The sequence below is a fragment of the Gossypium raimondii genome, chromosome 12 (assembly GCF_025698545.1).
Source record: "Gossypium raimondii isolate GPD5lz chromosome 12, ASM2569854v1, whole genome shotgun sequence".
In the NCBI taxonomy this organism is placed as follows: domain Eukaryota; kingdom Viridiplantae; phylum Streptophyta; class Magnoliopsida; order Malvales; family Malvaceae; genus Gossypium; species Gossypium raimondii.
Window position 1 is genome coordinate 42193248 of NC_068576.1, and position 19679 is coordinate 42212926.

A 19679-nucleotide genomic window follows, 5' to 3' on the forward strand; every position below is an offset into this window, starting at 1 on the left:
AACATAATATCATGCAAAAAAATCATGGCATACAGTATCAAACCAGTGGAACATCGTCATGTTCATTAATATGCATAATCGTATCAGTCACACAGACAGTTCAGTCAATTAGGGGTCTAGGTAAGTTTACCGATCCTACAGAAGGTTCACAGTCGTCTCGGGCGACCTGTGCAACCTTAACATCAAAACAGTGAAAAATAGGCCCACATGCCTATGTTGTCGGCCCGTGTGGGCCTACACGCTCGTGTGGCCCACACGGCTCAGAATGGCCTTGGTCGTGTGGATTACACAGCCTGGCCTAATACATTTCCCACGCACGTGTGGTTCACCCGTATGGGCCCACGTGCCCAAGTGGCCCACAAGGCCCAACTCGGCCCGGCCCATGGATCGCACATGGCCAGCCTCGTCGATCTCACGTCCACGTTCGATCGCACGGCCCACCACATGGGCGGCCACACGCCCGTGTGGCGTCGACAGCCCCACTTTTTAGCTGTTCGCCGCTTTCTATTTTTCAGAGTTGTGTTTACACACCTATTATGGTGTCGCAACAAAAACACTTTCGAGACCAGTAATACCTACAATTGAACATTTCAACTTAATCGTTAATCTCAACTCATGATTAGCACAATAACACAAAGCCGAATGTACTTCCAAATCAATCGCATGATACCTACCTTATGAACCACGGACGTTTCCCTTTATAATTCGGCACCAGCCCAGCCCTTCACTCCAGACTTTCAGCTGTCATCACAGTTAACAAAAGGTCCCCAATTACTTATTTAAAAATCGAACATTTAAAACACCATTAATAATCTTAAATTAACGATTTAAGCAAGACCCTCATTTCGAAGGCGATTCAAAACGCATGATTCACTTACCAACGATAAACACTATCCTTAACGCTCTAACCTCAGCAGTAGCACAAACCGATCACTGCCTTTGCCTACCACAAGTACAACAATCCCCTTAGTCACCAACCAAGAAAAAAAAGACAAGAGGCAGAAACATTACTTACCGAACGCACAACAACAAATTGGGAATGATGAGTTGCGACACATAAAAGAGGTCAAAGAAAGAATGGATTAATGGAGAAGCCAAAGCAGAAGGAGAAGGAAGTTTTCCAGTAAGCAATTGGCAGTAACAATGGGAGATAGGAGGGGAAAACAATCAGTAGAAAATTCAAGTAGGAATAATCGGTACAAAGAACTAGGATTAGTCGACAAAAACAAAAGAGAGGAGAAAAGAAAGCCAAGGGGAAAATTCGGCAGAGAAAACCAAAAGCAGAGAAGGAAAAAAACTGTTATTCTGGAAGAATGAGAAAGGTAGCTGAATTTTCCACTACCAGTTCGGCTCTATCCAACCTCTTTCACCCATATTTTTCTCCCTAAATCCCTCCAACACAATCCCCTCAACCATCAAATTCAAACCCCAATCCAACTCTTCAGAATTTCGGTCAAACTACAACACCCACACGGCACAAGCGGTAAAAATAAATTTCATGTTTGGTCAAAAATTCAAACCCCAAACCTTCTGCTCCTTTGATCTCCACTTAACCACCAGACCAGCAAGCCCATTCTGATATATTTTACCAGTTTTTATTTAAAATCCTACTGACTAGAGATAGAGGTTTATTCATTTAAAAACAAAAATTTACCCAAGTTAAGGCTTAAACTTGGAACCTTTCAAACACTCCCCCAAACACTTAACCACTAAAGCAGTCATATATTTATGTTACAAATATACGAAAATAAATATATAAAGGATTTTTGGGGCGCTACAGGTACTTAATAGTCCAAATATGTATTGAACCAAAATCATGAAAGTACAAACTGGGATAGCTACTTGTCTATAGCCTTCACCTTTCCTTTATCATGAGATAGTCCGACGTCGCTACGTACAATTAATAATTGAATTGTAGAAATGAAATTAATTTCCACTCAATCACATGAAAAACACATAATTATGCATAATTTTTATTTGATTCATTTTAGTCCCTATATTCAGTATGCTCATATTGTTCAATTTAACATTGAATCAAAATCTAATTTCATATTCTTTCATTAGGGATCTTGTACTTTTAATCTATAGCATAATTTCCTAACAATTTTACTTTATTCAATTTAGTCTCTAATGTTATAAGTAAACTATATAGCTAAATTAAATTCCTATTCAATTCCAACATTTTCTACTTTTCAACTTAATCTTAACATAACTCATACTTATTAATCAACAATTCTTAGCATATTCAAGCTTGATTTCACCAAAACCTACTATTGTAACTTAGCATATACTAAACAATTTGAAAATCTAAAACTTGGGTATGATAAACTAAGCTTAAATAAACAAAATTCTATGGAAATCATGAAAAAATCCAATTACCTTGCTTAATTTTGGACCAAAATATAAAAGAAAACAAAGGAAAATCCTTGTTTCTTTCAACCTTGGACGACACATTAGGAGAGAAGAATAAATGCTTTATTCTCCCTCCCATTCACATGTTATATATACTTAATTAATTTGATAATTAAGCTTAATTATGAAGCAAATCTTGTTTAATTAATTAAGCAAATGATCATGATAATTAGTTAACATATTTAATAGAAATGGATGGAGAGAATTGTCATCATTCACTAATTCATGCATTAATAATGGGTAAATAACCATTAGGTCCTTTATGTAAATGCTAATTGGGTCCTCAAGTAATTTCTAAATTAAAATTTAATAGTGATTGTAGTTTTACAATTCAGTATGTGTATTGCAATTAATGATTTTCTCAATTTAATTATTTGACCGTCCATTAATATATTTTCCTACTAACTTCGTAATTCCTTCTATTCGTAATTTCATTGACTCAGTTTATGGGATTGAGTTTCAAAATCATATTTTTTCTACATAGGCTAAAATCGGGTTGCTACAATTCTCCCATCTTTTAAGAAATTTCATCCTTGAAATTTACTTGAAAAGAGGTGAGAATATTGTGATATCATGAACTCTTCTGGCTACCAATTAGCCTCTTCCACACTATGGCTTTGCCATAAGACTTTCAATAATGGCAAATGCTTGTTCCTTAACTCTTTCACTTCTCGAGCTAAGATTCCTACTAGTTCTTCTTCAAATGTTAAATCAAATTGTACTTCTATCGCTTTTACAAATATCACATGAGAGGGACCGTAATGATACCACCGTAATATTGACACATGACACACATTATGAATCTTTTGCAACTCTGGAGACAAAGCCAAATGATAAGCAACCAGACCAACTCTCTCAACAATTTCATATGGTCCGATATATCTAGGATTAACTTCCCTTTGTGGCCAAAACACAAAATTTTCCTTCAGAGAGAAACTTTCAAGAATACTTTCTCGCCCACAACATATTCAATTTCTTTTTGTTTCAAGTCAGCATACGAATTTTGTCTGTTTGAGGCTGCTTTCAATCTGTCTTTTATCAATCACACTTTGTCTTTCGTTTCTTGCATTAAATCCGACCCAATTATCTTTCTCTCACCCAAATCTGACCAACATAAAAGTGTTCTACATCGCCAACTATACAAGACTTCATACAAGGCCATTTTAATGCTTGATTGGAACTATTATCATAAACAAATTCCACTAAAGGTAAATAATGCTCCCAACTAGATTCAAACTCGCATGATGATACAAACTCATAGTATGTCCTCTAATACTTGGATAACTAGCTCCGATTAGCAACCAGATTAGGGATGAAAAGTAGTGCTAAAATTCAATCCCGTACCCAAATGCTCGTGCAGTTGCTTCTAGAATCTTGAAGTGAAACGAGAATCTTAATCCAAGATAATCAACACTGGTAGACCATGGAGTCTTATTATATTGAATGTATACCTCTGCACTTTTACAATTTAGTCCTTATACTACAATTAATGATATTCTCGATTTAATTACTTGGTTTTCCATTAATAGATTTTTTACTAACTTCGTAAATCTTCTATTTATAATTTCATTTACTCTATTTATAGGAACGAGTTTCAAAACCACACTTTTCGACACCAACTAAAATTTGGTCGTAACATGGCCATTCTTTTTTCTTTCCTTCATGCATATAGAATAAAACCAAGGGGAGCCTGACACCGGTCCACAATCGTGAGCAGTAGCGATGAACCCTGACTTCCCCTATTTTTCCCTTTCTTCCCCATCTCCCCTTTCTCTCTTTGCTTTTCATTTTTTTCTTCTTTTTTATTTAGAACAACCAAACCCAAAAATATTTCCAAAACTTTTTTTAGAACAAAATCAAATCTAAAAAATATTTCTAAATTTATATTTAGAACAAGAAAATCAAATAAAAAAAGGAAAAAAATTCAAATAAAATTTCAACCATTTTTCCAAACAGATCTAAAAAGCCCTTAAAAAAAGAGGATTTAAAAAAAAAGTTTGAGTGCTTTTTTTGGGAGGTTAGTTAAAATGAAGCTTCATCATTGTTTTCAGAACTAGACTACAGTGGCCAATCAAATCGATTGGACCGAAAACAGATCAAGGTACAAGTCCAGAATAAAGGGTCAAACCAATTGACCTGTAAACCGGTCAAACTGACCAATCAGATTGATCAAATTGGCTAGTTGAACTAGTCAAACTGACTTTCAAACCATTTTTCTCTTTTTTTATTATTTTTTATTTTTAATAATGGATTCACTTGAACCGATCAAAGGAGAAGCAGTGGTCTAACCGATTCGTCCATTGGTCTAATGATAAAAACCTTGGGCTTTATTGATGATATTATAAGTATAATTAATTAACTATTGTCTGAGTTCTGAAAGTAGTGTGAAAAGAAGAGAGAACAAAAAAGTTTTCCTGTTCTTTTAATCAATCTTGGATTTTGAAATTTTCAAGTTTTAAAATGAATTTGAAAATCCAAAATTTAACTCTTAAGAAATCGGACTTAAGTTTGTCAAAATCAAATCCAATATTATTATCCACAAAAAATTAAAATTTCAAATCCAAATCCAAATTTTTTAACCCAAATCACGTTTTCCAAAGAGGGACTACTAATTTGTTAGGTGGCTAAAATTTCATTGTACCCTAATTATTACTTCCAATGTTCTAAATGTTTAATCTAGATTTTTTTTTGCATATACTTAAGTAATTTTTATACAATATTGAGGTTAAATGAGGTAACAGTTTAAATAAATTTTAACAAAAACTTTAACCATCACTCTATACAAATTAAGATGCATACTTACCAAATGTTATAACTAAAATTTGTTATATCTATAACCTTACATAACTATTTTTTTATACATGGTTGTTATGTCCTAAATTAAAATTTGAAAGCATTATAATGAGTTTGGTTCACTTACATACCTCCACTACCATTTGAAATGAGCACCTTAATTTGAGTTTTCCCACAAATGATCATGTTTTACTTTTTCATAGTGACAGAATTTGTCTAAATTTATTACTAAACATATGCTTCGAGGATTAACCCCAAAGTAATACCAAGATATTCGGTACGAAATACATATGCTCAACCAGGTCAATTTACCAGAAAAGGCCTATTTTAAAAAAAAACGAAAATTTTTCTTGATATTTACAGGAATGGCCTGATTTTTGTAAAACGCGCTAAGTTTGTGTCATTTTCAGGGGAACCAGAAAAGTGCATTTAGCCCAGCACTTTTTTCCCCTCTGACCTATAATATTGGAGGTGAAATGAGATAACACAATTTAAATAATTTTTTAACGAAAACTTTAACCATCAGTCTATACAAATTAAGATGCATACTTAACCAAATGTTATAACTAAAATTTGCTATATCTATAACCTTACATAAATATTTTTTTATACATGGTTGTTACGTCCTAAATTAAAATTTAAAAGCATTATAGTGAGTTTGGTTCACTTACATACCTCCACTACCATTTGAAAGGAACACCTTAATTTGCGTCTTCCCACAAATGACCATGTTTTACTTTTTCATGGTGATAGAATTTGTCTAAATTTATTACTAAACATATGCTATGAGGATTAACCCCCAAAGTAATCCCAAGATATTTGGTACAAAATACTTATGCTCAACCAGGTCAATTTACCAGAAAATGCCTATTTTCAAAAAAAATTACAGAAGTGGGCCATTTTTCTTGATATTTATGGGAATAACCTAATTTTGGTAAAACGCGCTGAGCGGATGTCATTTTTAGGGGAAAACTAAAAAAGCACATCCAACTTAGCTTTTTTTCCCTCTAATTCGTAAAACATGTCCAAGTCAACGCGCTTTACTAAAGCGCTTCTAGGTCAGCGCTCTTTTGCTCGTGTTCCAACAGTCATGGACTAAATTTCCAAAAAAGACCATTTTTTAAAAAAAAATTAAAAAATAAGCCAATTTTTTAAAAATTTACGAGAATGTAACTTTATATAGACCCAAAGTGGCAACACTATTTTTTTAAATTTTTTATGCCACCAATTAATGTGGAAATAAAACTTACAAAACAGGCTTTATATAAAGCCAAAGTCTCATTTTTCTTTTTTTTTAAGCAACATGAGATGTGAGATATGCGTATATATAGACTTATGAATATGTTTGCAGCTTGTTCCTAGATAATGAGGGATTCCTTCCTTTTTTAACTAACAACATAAGATTAAAGGCTACAATATACTTTATAACTTTTTACAAAAAATTCTATTTTTTATATTTTGTTAACTTTTTCTCATATTATAAAATTACCCTTTGATATTTTTAATCTTGTTGCATTTTAGAACTGTTAGCATATACAAAACGACCATAATAAAAATGAAAAGAAAAGAAGAACAAATTGCACATAAGAAATTTGTACATATAGTAATCTTCTATTCAATTTTAAATGTTTGAAGTTAATATCCTTGCAATTCTATTTTTAAAATAATTTTTCATTATTTCAATTTAGAAGTTATACTTTTAATTTTATTGTTTTTTTATGTTATGAATGTTTGATTAATAAATAAATGGTGAGTATTTGGTATTCAAATAGTATACTCTTTTTGTAATTTTAAAAATTGATCTCTTTTTTAAATTTTTTAAATTTTTACTATACTCATTAATTTTTAATCCTAATTTTAATTTAATTTCCACCACCTAATGAATGCTGATAAATTTATTTCAGATGTACTTTGACTAGATAGATGATCTATTTAAACATAGTATATAATTATGTTAAATAAGTTTTTTATAGATATATAATATACATAAAATATAATAATTATTTTTCATATTTTTATATCTAGATTAAATTACATTAGTAGTCACTTAACTATGATTTTTGGCTATCGAATTATAAAACTTACAAAATGATCACTTAACTATTATTAATTTTTTGGGTCACCCAATTATCTGGAATTTTGAGGTATGTAACAAAAAGAAGAAGAAGATAAATTTAAATAGTTGAATGACAATTTTATAACTTTTCTTAAGCAGATGATTAAAAAACATGATATAAATGACTATTTTATAACCTTTTATAATTAAGTGATAAAAACTACCTTAAATACATAAGAATAGACTACTTCATAATCAATTTTTATATTACATATGTATAAAATTCTTTATATGTAAATGATTTTTGTTTCAATATAACTTTCATTCGTTTGAAAAGACAACAAATGTATATGAATCGATTAATTAATAGTTTTGTAATAGGCCAATTTAGCCCAGACTCACAAAAAAAATAATAAACCCAAAATAATAAAAAAAATTCAAGTCCAGTCCAAAATTATATCATTTGGCCCGATTGGAATGACCCATTACTTGAAAAGGTTGAAAGTCTATCTACAAACTTGACGCATATGGAAACATAATCTTCAAGGATATGCAATCTTAGATATGATATGCAATCTTAGAAGATACAATTTTGTAATATTAGAGATTTAATTTGTAGATACCCTTTAATCTTAGCCGTTGATGTAATTGATCTGTACCATTGGATTCGGGGAGGCTCAACTATAAATAGAGACCTCTCCCTTCATTGTAAAACACTGGAGTTTGGAGCAATAATAATTCTTAAGAGCATTCACTCAAATTTCTCCCTCTCTTGCGTTCTTATTTTTTGTGGCTTGTTCTTATTTTGTTCTTCGTTCATCTTCGTTTCTTTTTAAGTTGCTTTCATTTGAGTTAGATTTTGGTGGAGGAATTTCGTTGAATCTTATTGTGAGAGTTAGGCTGACTTAAGCCCTTTTTTTAACCTTTTTTTTATTTATCCATTTAATTGTTTAATCATTAATTATTCTTTTACTTTTATTCGTTTATTTATCCATCAACTTTCTTATTTACATATTGTTCATTCATTTAACCATTCTTATAATTCTTTTATTTTCTTCCATTAATTATATACTTTATTTGTTTTAATATTATGTCACACATGTTGTTTATTTTTAAAACTCGTGTTATAAATCATCCATTTTAAATTGTTTGATTATTTACTTTAAAATTTTTTCCATTGCAATTTTTTATACTATCTATTTTATATACCATTTATTTTTAAGATGTTGTGTATAACTTGTTCTAAATTCCTTATTACACAATATTTATTTTAAACTTATTTATATATTATTACTTTATATATTACCTATTTTCATTTTTATATATTATTTATTCCAAACTTATACATATATTTCCTACTTTTTTATATATAATTTATTTATTGATTTGTATATTTTTATTTCAAATTTCTTTTTCCTTATTATTCATTTTCAAATTCATTATTTTTAAATTTGTTTACATTTTATTTTGTCTTATATTTTTTATACTCTTTGTTTTAAATTCATTAGTCTTTGATTATTGATGCTAGTATTTAAATAATTGTCATTATGTGTTTTATAAATTGTTTATTTGTATTTTTATATTGTCGTTTTTATCAAAGTTTTTATGCATCGTTTTAATATTGCGTCAATTTTCCCCAATTTTAAAAAAGAAAACTTTTAAAAATAAGGCAATATTCGGTACTTTGAAGTTTTAAGAAAATTGTGCCCTAACTTACTGGGTTTCGGTTTTTTATCCAAATAACCGAATATCCTTTTTAAACTTTAATGCATGAGACAAGCTTAGTTTCGAGGGTTAAAATATCGTATCCTAACTTACTGGATGTGACATCTTATTACTTCGGGACAAATAGGTCTTAACATCAAATTCGATTTATTCAGGTTTTTAAATAGGATCGTATTTTAAAATCTTTTCAAATTTTTGACATTAGGACGTTAATTAATCAATTAGGTGCCAATTTTTGGGCGTTACGAGGGTGTTAATCCTTCATCGTGCATAACCGACTCCCGAGCCCGTTTTCTTGAATTTTGTAGACCAAAATCATTATTTTAATAAATCAAAATGTTTTATTAAAATGATTAATCTCAAGGTGACCCGATCACACCTCGAAAAAATATTGGTGGCGACTCCATTTTCGTTTTAAAAGTCGACCCCGTTTTTCAAAATAAAAACGGTTTCGACAAGTTTCATACCTACACATTATATTGATTGTTTGTATCAAATTTTAGTGTTTAGTAAATAAATTTATATAAACTTTTTAGTGAATATCTAATAATATTGGTATTGAAGTATATAAAATTACATTGCTTTAAAAAAAAAAACAAATGCAACAAAACAAGGCTGCATTATTTGGCAAATATTATATAGCCTTCCACACATCCCCCAAACACCTTTGGTCATCTTCTAACAAGAAGAGACCAAATCCCATATCATTTTATATTTTATAATTTTTTTTACTTATAGAGTTTAAAAATTTTATTTATGATGTAACAAATGTTAACTTTTTGTAAAAAAAATTATAAAATATAGTGTAACATTTAATCTTATGTTGTTATTTAAAAGCGGAAGGAATTACACATTGTCTAAGAACAAGCTGCAAACATATTCATGAGTTTATATATGCACATATCTCACATCTCCCACATTGCTTAAGAAAATAAGGGGTATGAGATTTTGAGTCTATATAAAGGCTTGTTTTGTTAATTGGTTGCACAAATTTTTTTTTAAAAAAGGTTTATGTTTGGAAATTTAGTTGTTGGAACACAGACAAAAGAGTGCTGACCCGTGAGGGTGAGCTAACTCTAAAAACCCATCCTCAGTTCGAATTGCAGGCTGCAACTCGCCTGCATGAAGCCGGAGTCGCTAGTAATCGCCGGTCAGCTATATGGCGGTGAATTCGTTCCCGGCCTTGTACACACCGCCTGTCACATTATGGGAGCTGGCCATACCCAAAGTCGTTACCTTAACCGAGAAGAGGGGATGCCAAGGCATGACTAGTGACCAAGTGAAGTCGTAATAAGGTAGCCGATCGAAGGTGCAAATGGATCACCTCCTTTTCGTGGAGAGCTAATGCTTGTTGGGTATTTTGGTTTGACACTGCTTCACACCCAAAAAGAAATAAGCTATGTCTGAATTAAACTTGGAGATGGAAGCCTTCTTTTGTTTCTCGACAGTGAAGTAAGACCAAGCCCATGAGCTTATTATCTTAGGTCGGAACAAGTTGATAGGATCCCATTTACGCCTGGGTCCCTCCCATGTGGCGACATGGGGCGTAAAAAGAAAGAGAGGATGGGGTTTCTCTCGCTTTTGGCATAGCGGGCCCTCAGCGGAGGCCCACACAATGGGCTATTAGCTCGGTGGTAGAGCGCCCCGATAATTGCGTCGTTGTTCGGGTCGTGAGGGTTCTCACCACATGGATAGTTCAATGTGCTTATCAGCCTAACCCCGAGATGTGGATCATCCAAGGCACATTAGCATGATGCATTTCTCTGCTCAATTGGAGTTTGAAACCAAACTTCTCCTCAACAGACAAATGGGGCGATTCGGTGAGATCCAATGTAGATCCAACTTTTATTCACTCGTGGGATCTGGGCGGTCCGAGGGGGACCACCAAGGCTCCTACTTACCAATCTAATTTATTCTGCCTTTTCATTGGTTACTTTGTTGGTTTATACAAGTATTCTTGTTTCGCTAATTACTACTATATTAGATACATCTTGGTATGGGATTATTTGGACTACAAGATCAAATCAAATTATAGAACAAGATTTGATAAGTAACATGGATGGTAGTTAGAGTTCAAGAACTCCCTAGGTTCCCCATCCGGGATCCCGGGAAGAGGATCAAGTTGGCCCTCATGCAAGCGACTTGATGCACTATCTCCCTTCAACCCTTTGAGCGAAATGCGACAAAAAGAAGGAAAATCCATGGACCAACCCCATCGTCTCCACCCCGTAGGAACTACGAGATCACAGATGGGGTATCCAAAGGTCGCGGACAGACCATAGAACCCTGTTTAATAAGTGGAATGCATTAGCTGTCCGCTCTGAGGTTAGGCAGTAAGGGTCGGAGAAGTGCAATCACTCATTCTTAAAACCAGCATTCTTAAGACCAAATGCTTTAATAAATTGCGTTGACTTAGACGTGTTTTACAGGTCAGAGGAGAAAAAAGCGTTGAGCTAGACATGCTTTTCTGGCTTTCCCCTAAAAATGATGCCAGCTTAGTACGTTTTAATGAAATTGGGTCATTCCCATAAATATCCCATTTTCGTAATTTTTTTTTGGAAATTAGCGTTTCTCTGATAATTTAGTCGCTCAACCAAGTTATCTAACATATATAATTAGGTAAACTTAAATTATAATAATTTTAGTTTAACCATTTATTTTGTATAATGAATTATTAGTACTATTGTATCAAAAGAAAAGAAATGGTAATAATTTAATTGAAACATGAAGCTTGGAAATACAATATTATGGCATTGACCCCAAAATCAAAACATGGGCATCCCAAAACTATTTTGTCCATCAGTGGAGATTACAGCAAATAATAATAATAAATAGAAAGAAAGAAAATAAGGGATGGGGTTTCCATAACTTAAGAATGATACATTCGGTCACTCATTCATCACATACATATAAAAAAGGGGGGGGGGGGGATTGGTGTTTGAATATTTCAAGCCCTAGCTCCTACCGTAGTGCAGAACCATGACATTGCTGTTGTTGTTATTATTATTATAAATATCATCAGGTGTTGTTGAAGGATAATCTGCAGGAGCTTGTCTTGAACTCCATATTTGATCTCTTACATGCTGCAATGTCAACAATGGTTGAAGCTGTCGCCCTTTGCATCTTATCTCTATCTGCACCCTCAAAATTATTTTCATATTAGCTATTTCAATTGTTTCCATATACAGAATAATAACTTCAAGTTGTGAATGTGTATGGGAAAACAACCAACAATTAAGAAGAAGGGGAATAATGTCTATTTCAATGCTAATTTTGGAGCTTCATTTTTATCATACTTTGAACATCAAATTTCCCACACTTTTCTTCTTTACTCCTTTTCCCCCTTAAGACAAATTTTAACAACTCCACTGCTTCGACAATTTAGGTCAGCGGTCAAGCACGCTCAAGCCTGCCCGTTTATTCCACGATCTTAAACTGCCCGAAAATCATCATTTCGGGGCCCACCCAGACTTTACTCGCAAGCCAAAATCATTGTTCCTTTAGACTTTTCTTTTTAATTTATATCTATCTATATAGTGCTACTAATTTGAAAAAATATAGTGCAATTAGAATTAAAATCTGAAATAATTTATTTTATATATGATAAATTGTAGGCATAATGCGTTTTTAGAAATCTTACTCTATAAGTTAAAAAAATAATGTGGAACCACCCAAAAATAGAAAATAAAAAATAATTTAGTGTCGTCTAACAAATTGGCGAACCAGACTGGAGTATGCAAGGCCAAAATATTCAGAGACCTAATGAAATAATTATCCTTTTTAGATCAGCTAAAAAAGGAGTGTGGCATAAGAGTATAACAACACCTAATTAAACTTTTGATCTTTTTGCATATTAGGTCTGTCTCATTTTAAAATTAAATTTAAATATTTATAAAAATAATAAAAATAAATCCTTTTTTATTTTTAAAGTTTTTTAAAAACAATAAACTTAAAAATTATATAAAATTCTTATTTAAATTACTCAATATATCCCTAAAAAGTAGCCTCAAATTTATCTAAATTTAAATATTTTCAAATCATTCCCTAACATAATTGAATTTAGATAAACTTAAAAGGTTTCTTATTTATAATTATAATGAAAGACAATTTCTGCAAATTTTTACGTAGAGAATATTACTGGCTTATAATTATCGCACATATTTAAATCATACATACAAAATTTAAAATAAATATAAGAGCAAAAATTAAGATTTTAAGATTTTTGTAGGACATTGAAATAAAAATATAAGTTATTAGAGCGTTAAAACAAAAATTTGATATTAAAAGAAATAAAATTAAAGTAATGATATTGTGGGTGACTGAGAAAGTAAAATTGCTAAACCGATATAAAATAAATAAATAAAAGATTTGTGAGTTTGGAGAAAACCTGACTCAAACATACGTCACATACACCAATCAAATCTCATGCACGTCTTCCTCACGTTCCTTTCTTACGAACCTAACACCCTCATGTCTAAATTATAAGCTCATATTCCATTTTTAAATATATGATGTTAAATCAAATATGATTTGAGATGATAGTTGTAATTTTATTTATCAGTATATTATGGGGGAATTTATTTGTATTTATAGTTAAGATTCTTTAATGAAAATATAGAATATAGTTATTTTTTATATAATATTTTAACCCTTAAATTAGAGAAAAAATATATTTATATTTTGATTATTATAGTAGCAACGATACGAGAATCAAGTTAAGGCTGAATTAATAGAGTATAGTTATTTTTGTGTGATTAAATGTTAATGTATAAATTTATAAACCAGCTAAGTTGGGGGAAGGAACTAATTAATAAGTAGGTGTTGATGATAGAAAAAGATTTGTTCTCCTAAATTAATATATCAACAATTTAATGCTGCATGCAAACCGTTCACCAACAATAAAGAACTCATTTTCATGGGGGGTTCTTATCTGTCCTTTTATGCTTTTTATTTTTGTTCTTTTTCAACAACTAGGAATGATCCTGTTGTGGTATTATCCTCATGCATTGCTTTCCCCCGACGTAAAATATGTGGGGATTTTCTTTCTTTCTTTCTTTATTTGTGATGTAATTTTGTGGTTGGTTGTGGGAGTGATGATGTTGATGGGTCTTGTACAATATTCCATCCAAGTGGTGCACTTAAGGTATTTTTTATGGCCCTTTTTAAGCACAATCAATGAATAAATAAATAAAAAGGCGCGAGGCCCTACAATACTAAGCTGACATGAAAGAAACGAAAGCGTGATGGAAGGAAGAGATAACAAGGCAGATGAAGGGTTTGAGTATGAGAGGGTCCACGTGTGATTTTTATGTCCCTACAATATGATTTTTCATCATGCTTAACCTCAAACCCTACATGTTAACTACGGAAGAGATAAAAATCCAAAGGTCTATCATGTTTTTACCTCCACGTAAATTAAAAATTGGACTATGTCCGTGAGGGCATCTTTTTGGCTTTTCCTAGCCACCATATCATATATTATGCCCTAGAGTATGTAAATAGATAGAAATTGGCCATACATGCTTCTCTAGATGATCGGCAATGATAGTGAGAACAAAATGGTGTAAAAGAGTAGTAAATGTGCGGGACAAAAATCATTGATGGAAGAGCAAGAATGATTTATTTAATTAAGAGGAAACTAACCTTGCTCATCATCGAAGAAGAGAGAGAGAAAGTCAGGCAGATAGTCCTACATCTACGCTAAAATCACTGATAACACTAATCATTGGGCATTTTTGTTGTATGGCAGGTGAGTAAGGATGAATTGTTACCCCACTGCGCCTTAGAATCTAACACAGCCTAGCTAAGACGAAATTTTTATGCCTAAAGCTTGCCGAATCAACGCCACCCGAGTTGACTTAATAACTACATGCGAAAGAAGTTATCATGATTGGGATTAGGAAGTTCTATTAGTGTATAAAAATCAAGAGGATGTCTGGGCATGGCTCACATTCTATCTTACCTAAATATATAAATGTTTTATGATGTGTTTGAGATGAGGTGTGCTTTTATTTAGGTGGAGGATACAAACCTGGGAATAGCTGTAACATGGTTTTGATTCAAATAAGATACTGTCATAATCTCAACTTGATGACTTTATGGCATGAAGTGCAAGGAAAGAAACAAAACTATAAATGCATTCATTCTACATTATTATATAATTCATTCAATAGTCCAACAAAACGCAATGTCGAGGATGTCATAAATATTGTCCTCTTTTTATATATTTTCTAGCAAACGAATTTATAGCTTAGATATTTTAGGTGGCATTGAGAAGGCCAAATTTAATGAGGCTAACTAATAACTAAAAATATGTTGTCTCTCTGCTATCCTCGATATTATGGTTAGCACTGATTCTAGGCATACCCAAAAGGAAAATGTTTCTCAAGCTATGCAAACAAAATCTTCACTTTTGTTTATATTTCAAATTATATCGGCACTGGTTCCACGTAAAATCAGTGTAATGGGAAATAGAGGTCAAACAACAAATTTCAAAGCGGAAGAATAGGTAGAGAAGGATAAATGGACGTTTTTCTGTCCAGCTGTTTAACGCATCTAGGGATTTTCTTAGGCAAACATATCAAAATTAAACCTAGCAACTCATCTTGACTTATGGTTCTAAAAATTGGGTACATATTTTATGCATTTATAATTTTAGATAGATGCATGAAATGCGAAATAAACTGAATGGATATTGTTGTTGATATTAATACAAGAATAATTTGATTGAATCTATAAAACAAAATGCAAATCTTTCTTGTTAAATGATCTTTGGGAGGATACCCTTTATAAATTCTCTATAAAACAAACAAATAGTTCTCCAAAATAGGTTGCAATTTATAATGCCCCATTTCAGGGGCAAAAAGAGGGTAAGGTTTAGGGTTGACATATAAGCTCCCTTTGAAACGTATAAAAAAGCCCATGACGAACTAGTACAAGGAGTTCGTATTACAACAAAACAAACGTATAAAAATCATGAATATGTAAGTAAGAATTACTTTAGTTTTTTTTATGATTTGTTTTCTTTATCTAGAAATTAGAATCATAGCCAAGCTTCTTTGCTTTTTACTCTTATTGTGAAATTTTTACTATTGATGTAAAGGTAAGAATTTATGCTTTACTTTTAGCAGATGAACCCACACTCGCCAATTGTATTCCTAATTAGGATCTATTTATTGAAAAATATAAATAAAAGCAAATATTTAGTTTTGTATTCGATTATGATGCATACGTGAATTTCCTCAATGTATGCAGTGGAAGGAGTTTCATACTGATTTTTTTCTATTATAGAAATAGGAATTGGAGTATGGATTGTAACCCTAGCTAACCGTATCTAGTTTTGCTTTTAACTTTCAAAGCACTTTGCTGGTATGCAAGTACGAAGATAACCTAGTGCTTAATTTCAATTCCTTCATATAACAACATAACAGTCTTTAAATAGTAACCCCATTTACTAGGGTAGAGTTAAATCCTCTTCCATTTATTATTGGTGTTAGGTAGTATTCTCTATTATCTAAAAATTCCTAAAATGAACCCTACACCTTTGATCCTGTCACTCATCAAAACATCCATATATAACTAACTAAAACAAAAAAGCTAGTAACCATTTTAATGATATTGATTAGGGAAACGTTTGGAGACTCTCAAGGAACATAGATTATGGGTTAAAATGGTAATGAATACATAAGAAAATGGCTACCAAAGATATATACTGCCCACCTAAACTATATGATGTTATGAGACAAGTAAAAATGAGTATGAAAGATGCATTTAGTTCCCATGTTTCTATCATGTCCCTAACACCAACCAAGTCCTATAATCCATGTACTAATCAATTTTCTGGATAAAATGATGTCTTAAGTTTCTGTTTTTGCCTCTTCAATCTGTTTTGTTGCTAACATAAATAACATTTAATGGAAGAAGAAGTTGTATTTAATTACCTCTGATTCGCTATCCAGTCTCAGCTTGTTAGCCACGTACTTCATTAATAATCGCACTGTCATCTTCCCGTCCCTTCAGGTTTTTTTTTTTTTAAATGAACGCCAAAACACGACATACATAAGTTTTTAAAGCCTGAAAAAAAGCTGGAAAGAATGAACACAGGGATTTAATTTAATTACTTGATTCTCAGATAGCTCTTTGGTATTTGAGGTAAGAACGGTTCTTTGGCTCTGAAATGAAGAAAAATAAATAAATAAATAAAAGCAAGTGAGTTTCATCGTCTACTTTTGAATACCCTAAAGTGATATATGATTAAAAAGAGTAAGAATTATCATACGAAAACAAAAAGATAGAGGCTAATATTTTGCCCAACTTCTTTTTGCTTTATCTTGCTTTGTACTTACTGATTGCGTGATGCTTCTAGCATAAACCAAATGCCCCTTCTTGGAGGATCAATGATTCGAACCTCCGAGCTCGGGCCGGCAACGTCCATTGATTGCACCTGAAATGGTCTGGAAAAATAGGAAGAAGTGGAAGAAGGAGTAGCTGCTATAGGCTTAAATGCCCAGCTAAGCTCCCCATGATGAGGGATCATGGAGCTACTTCCTTGTTGGTGTTGAAAGAATAAAGTACTAAAATTATGCATAAGGGTTGGAGGTGGTGGTGGAGGTCGAAACTCAGGCATATGAAAAATGGGGGCTAACGGCCTTGATTGTTGTGAGGTAGCAGCAGGTAAAAGATCAAGCTCCATCAACCCTCCTCGTCTGGACGCTGGATCGCCTTGGTCATGCTTGTTGTGATCATATTCATATGCTGTTGCCTGACCCCCTATACTGAGTTGGAGCCAACCTTTATCTGCCTCTTCTTGTTCTCGATTGTTATCCTTGGAGCTGGATCCCTCCTCATTAGCAGTACTATTAGTTCTGGATTCATCTTCAGCCATGGAATTAGCACCTAGATCAGATCCTAAGCAAGCATCGCTGTGATAGCCGCCATGCCCAGGAACACTGCTCATAAGACCGAAACTCTCTGTGTAACTTCTACCGCAATAACCATAAAAGCCGCCACCGTCACTGCTACCGTGAGGAAGATGTTGTTGTTTAGAAAGGTTTCCAGCAGGAACCATGGTCATATCTGATAACCAAGATACCCAAACAGCCTGTTTGGACTATAACGATAAGAAAGAAGAAGAAGATGATGATGATGATAACGACTCCCCAACTTACTCTTGATCTCAGCATAAGCCATGGATGAAAAAAAGCTTTTCAATCTGTTGCTTAAATTGGATAGAAGAATCTAAGGAAATTGCCATAAGCATATTTTTGGAGTGGAGGAATCAAGAAAGCGAGAAATACCCATTAACCACAGGGGAATTGTTGTTGTCTTGTGTTTCATTGTGAACATAACAGAAGACAACAAGGAGAATAAACATTGTAAATCTCACTTTCCATTAATTCTCTTGGTTTGGAAGCTTGTGGAAATGAAATAGTTGCAGCAGGAGGAGGAGGGGAGATAAAGAAAGAGATGGTGGTCAGGCAGTCAGTCAGTCAGATTAAATAAAGTTAACAATATTGTACATTATATTCTTTTTCCTTTTTTTTTTTTTGGGGGAGGGCTCAAATCGCATATATACTCTTTAGGAGGTCGAACCGTAATAGTTTTTTGACTTTATTAAGACGAAAATATAATGAGAAATTAATTATTTCAAAGGGTCCCCAAGGAAAACACCTTTAGGGCATGTTCCAAGGAGAAAATGACTGTAAAGGCTCTTTCTTTTTAGAACGTCCCAAAAAGGTCCTTTTTAAGACTTAATGGGAGGTTATGGAGAATGTCTATCCATCCCTACAAATATTAACCTACAATTGGAATGTTTAGTTTAAGACAACAAAAATGCCCCATCACGTCCCCCCTTTGCTTCCATCTGCTTCACCATTTGCTTAAAACATCCCACCCTTATCATGCCTTTTTTTTTTCCTAATAAGATTTTTGGTACACCCTACCCTAGTTATTTAACTTTATTTTCTCTGTTGACAATATTGAATACCAAAACTCTTTACTAAACGTTAATCGCATCTCAAGTTTTTGATGCTCCCGATTGTAATCATTACTATTAGTTCAGAATTTTATAGTATTGGTAATTGTAACATTTTTTGCCCTAATGTCTCCAGCTATTTAATTCTCCTCGAACAAGTTTCAGAAAGAAATGTGCAGCAGCAGCCAAGCGCAGGATATGGAAAACATTTCCTCTGCAAAGCCTGCTCAATTGTTTTTCTTTTAAAAACTTCAGTGTCAGGTGTGTGTTGGGAATAACCTGATTATAATTAACAGAGTTCAAAAACATTGCATGCTAATGCGAATTGCCCTGGACATGAGACAAGTGGAGAGGATTGGCATGGCATAATGACATAACCTGTCAAATAAATAACATATTAACAACATTACAGTATGCTATCAACAGTAATTAAAGAAGCTTAACCTCAGAAAAGAAAAGAGTAAATAAAGAAACAGAAGGGGGGGGGGGGACTTTGGCATGCATGATGGTGTTTCCCCACAACTCGAGAATCGAAACACAGCGACGTGGGCTTAGTAGGGCATTGGTTGTTAAAGCATGTGCTTCCCACCCTCCCTGCAATAACTGTACCGGAGACCCCTCTCATTTGTCAATATGCTGCTTATGTGCTCTCTCTCTCTCACTCCATTATATTGTTATAGTATGGTCTTTCGTTTTAAAACTCCGAAGAAGTGATTTAAT

The 19679-nt window shown here is 32.8% G+C and overlaps 1 protein-coding gene across 1 annotated transcript; it reads right to left on the reverse strand.

The window, feature by feature from the left end:
- Positions 1-11669: 11669 nt before the first annotated feature.
- On the reverse strand, positions 11670-18513 carry LOC105764236 (protein LAX PANICLE 2). Its single transcript, XM_012582756.2, has 4 exons — positions 17332-18513; positions 17107-17157; positions 16927-16999; positions 11670-12120 (listed from the first exon to the last, which is right to left on the reverse strand). The coding sequence occupies exons 1-4, from the start codon at positions 18057-18059 to the stop codon at positions 11941-11943; spliced, it is 1032 nt and encodes a 343-aa protein (XP_012438210.1). The 5' UTR covers positions 18060-18513; the 3' UTR covers positions 11670-11940.
- Between the last annotated feature and the right edge of the window lie 1166 nt (positions 18514-19679).

Excerpts from the sequence above, each read along its gene's own strand:
- LOC105764236 (XM_012582756.2), bottom strand. The coding sequence starts at position 18,059 with ATGACCATGGTTCCTGCTGGAAACCTTTCTAAACAACAACATCTTCCT. Across the intron at positions 17,158-17,331 it reads CTAGAAGCATCACGCAATCA|AGCCAAAGAACCGTTCTTAC; the intron begins GTAAGTACAAAG and ends TCTTCATTTCAG. Across the intron at positions 17,000-17,106 it reads AAGAGCTATCTGAGAATCAA|GGACGGGAAGATGACAGTGC; the intron begins GTAATTAAATTA and ends AAAAACCTGAAG.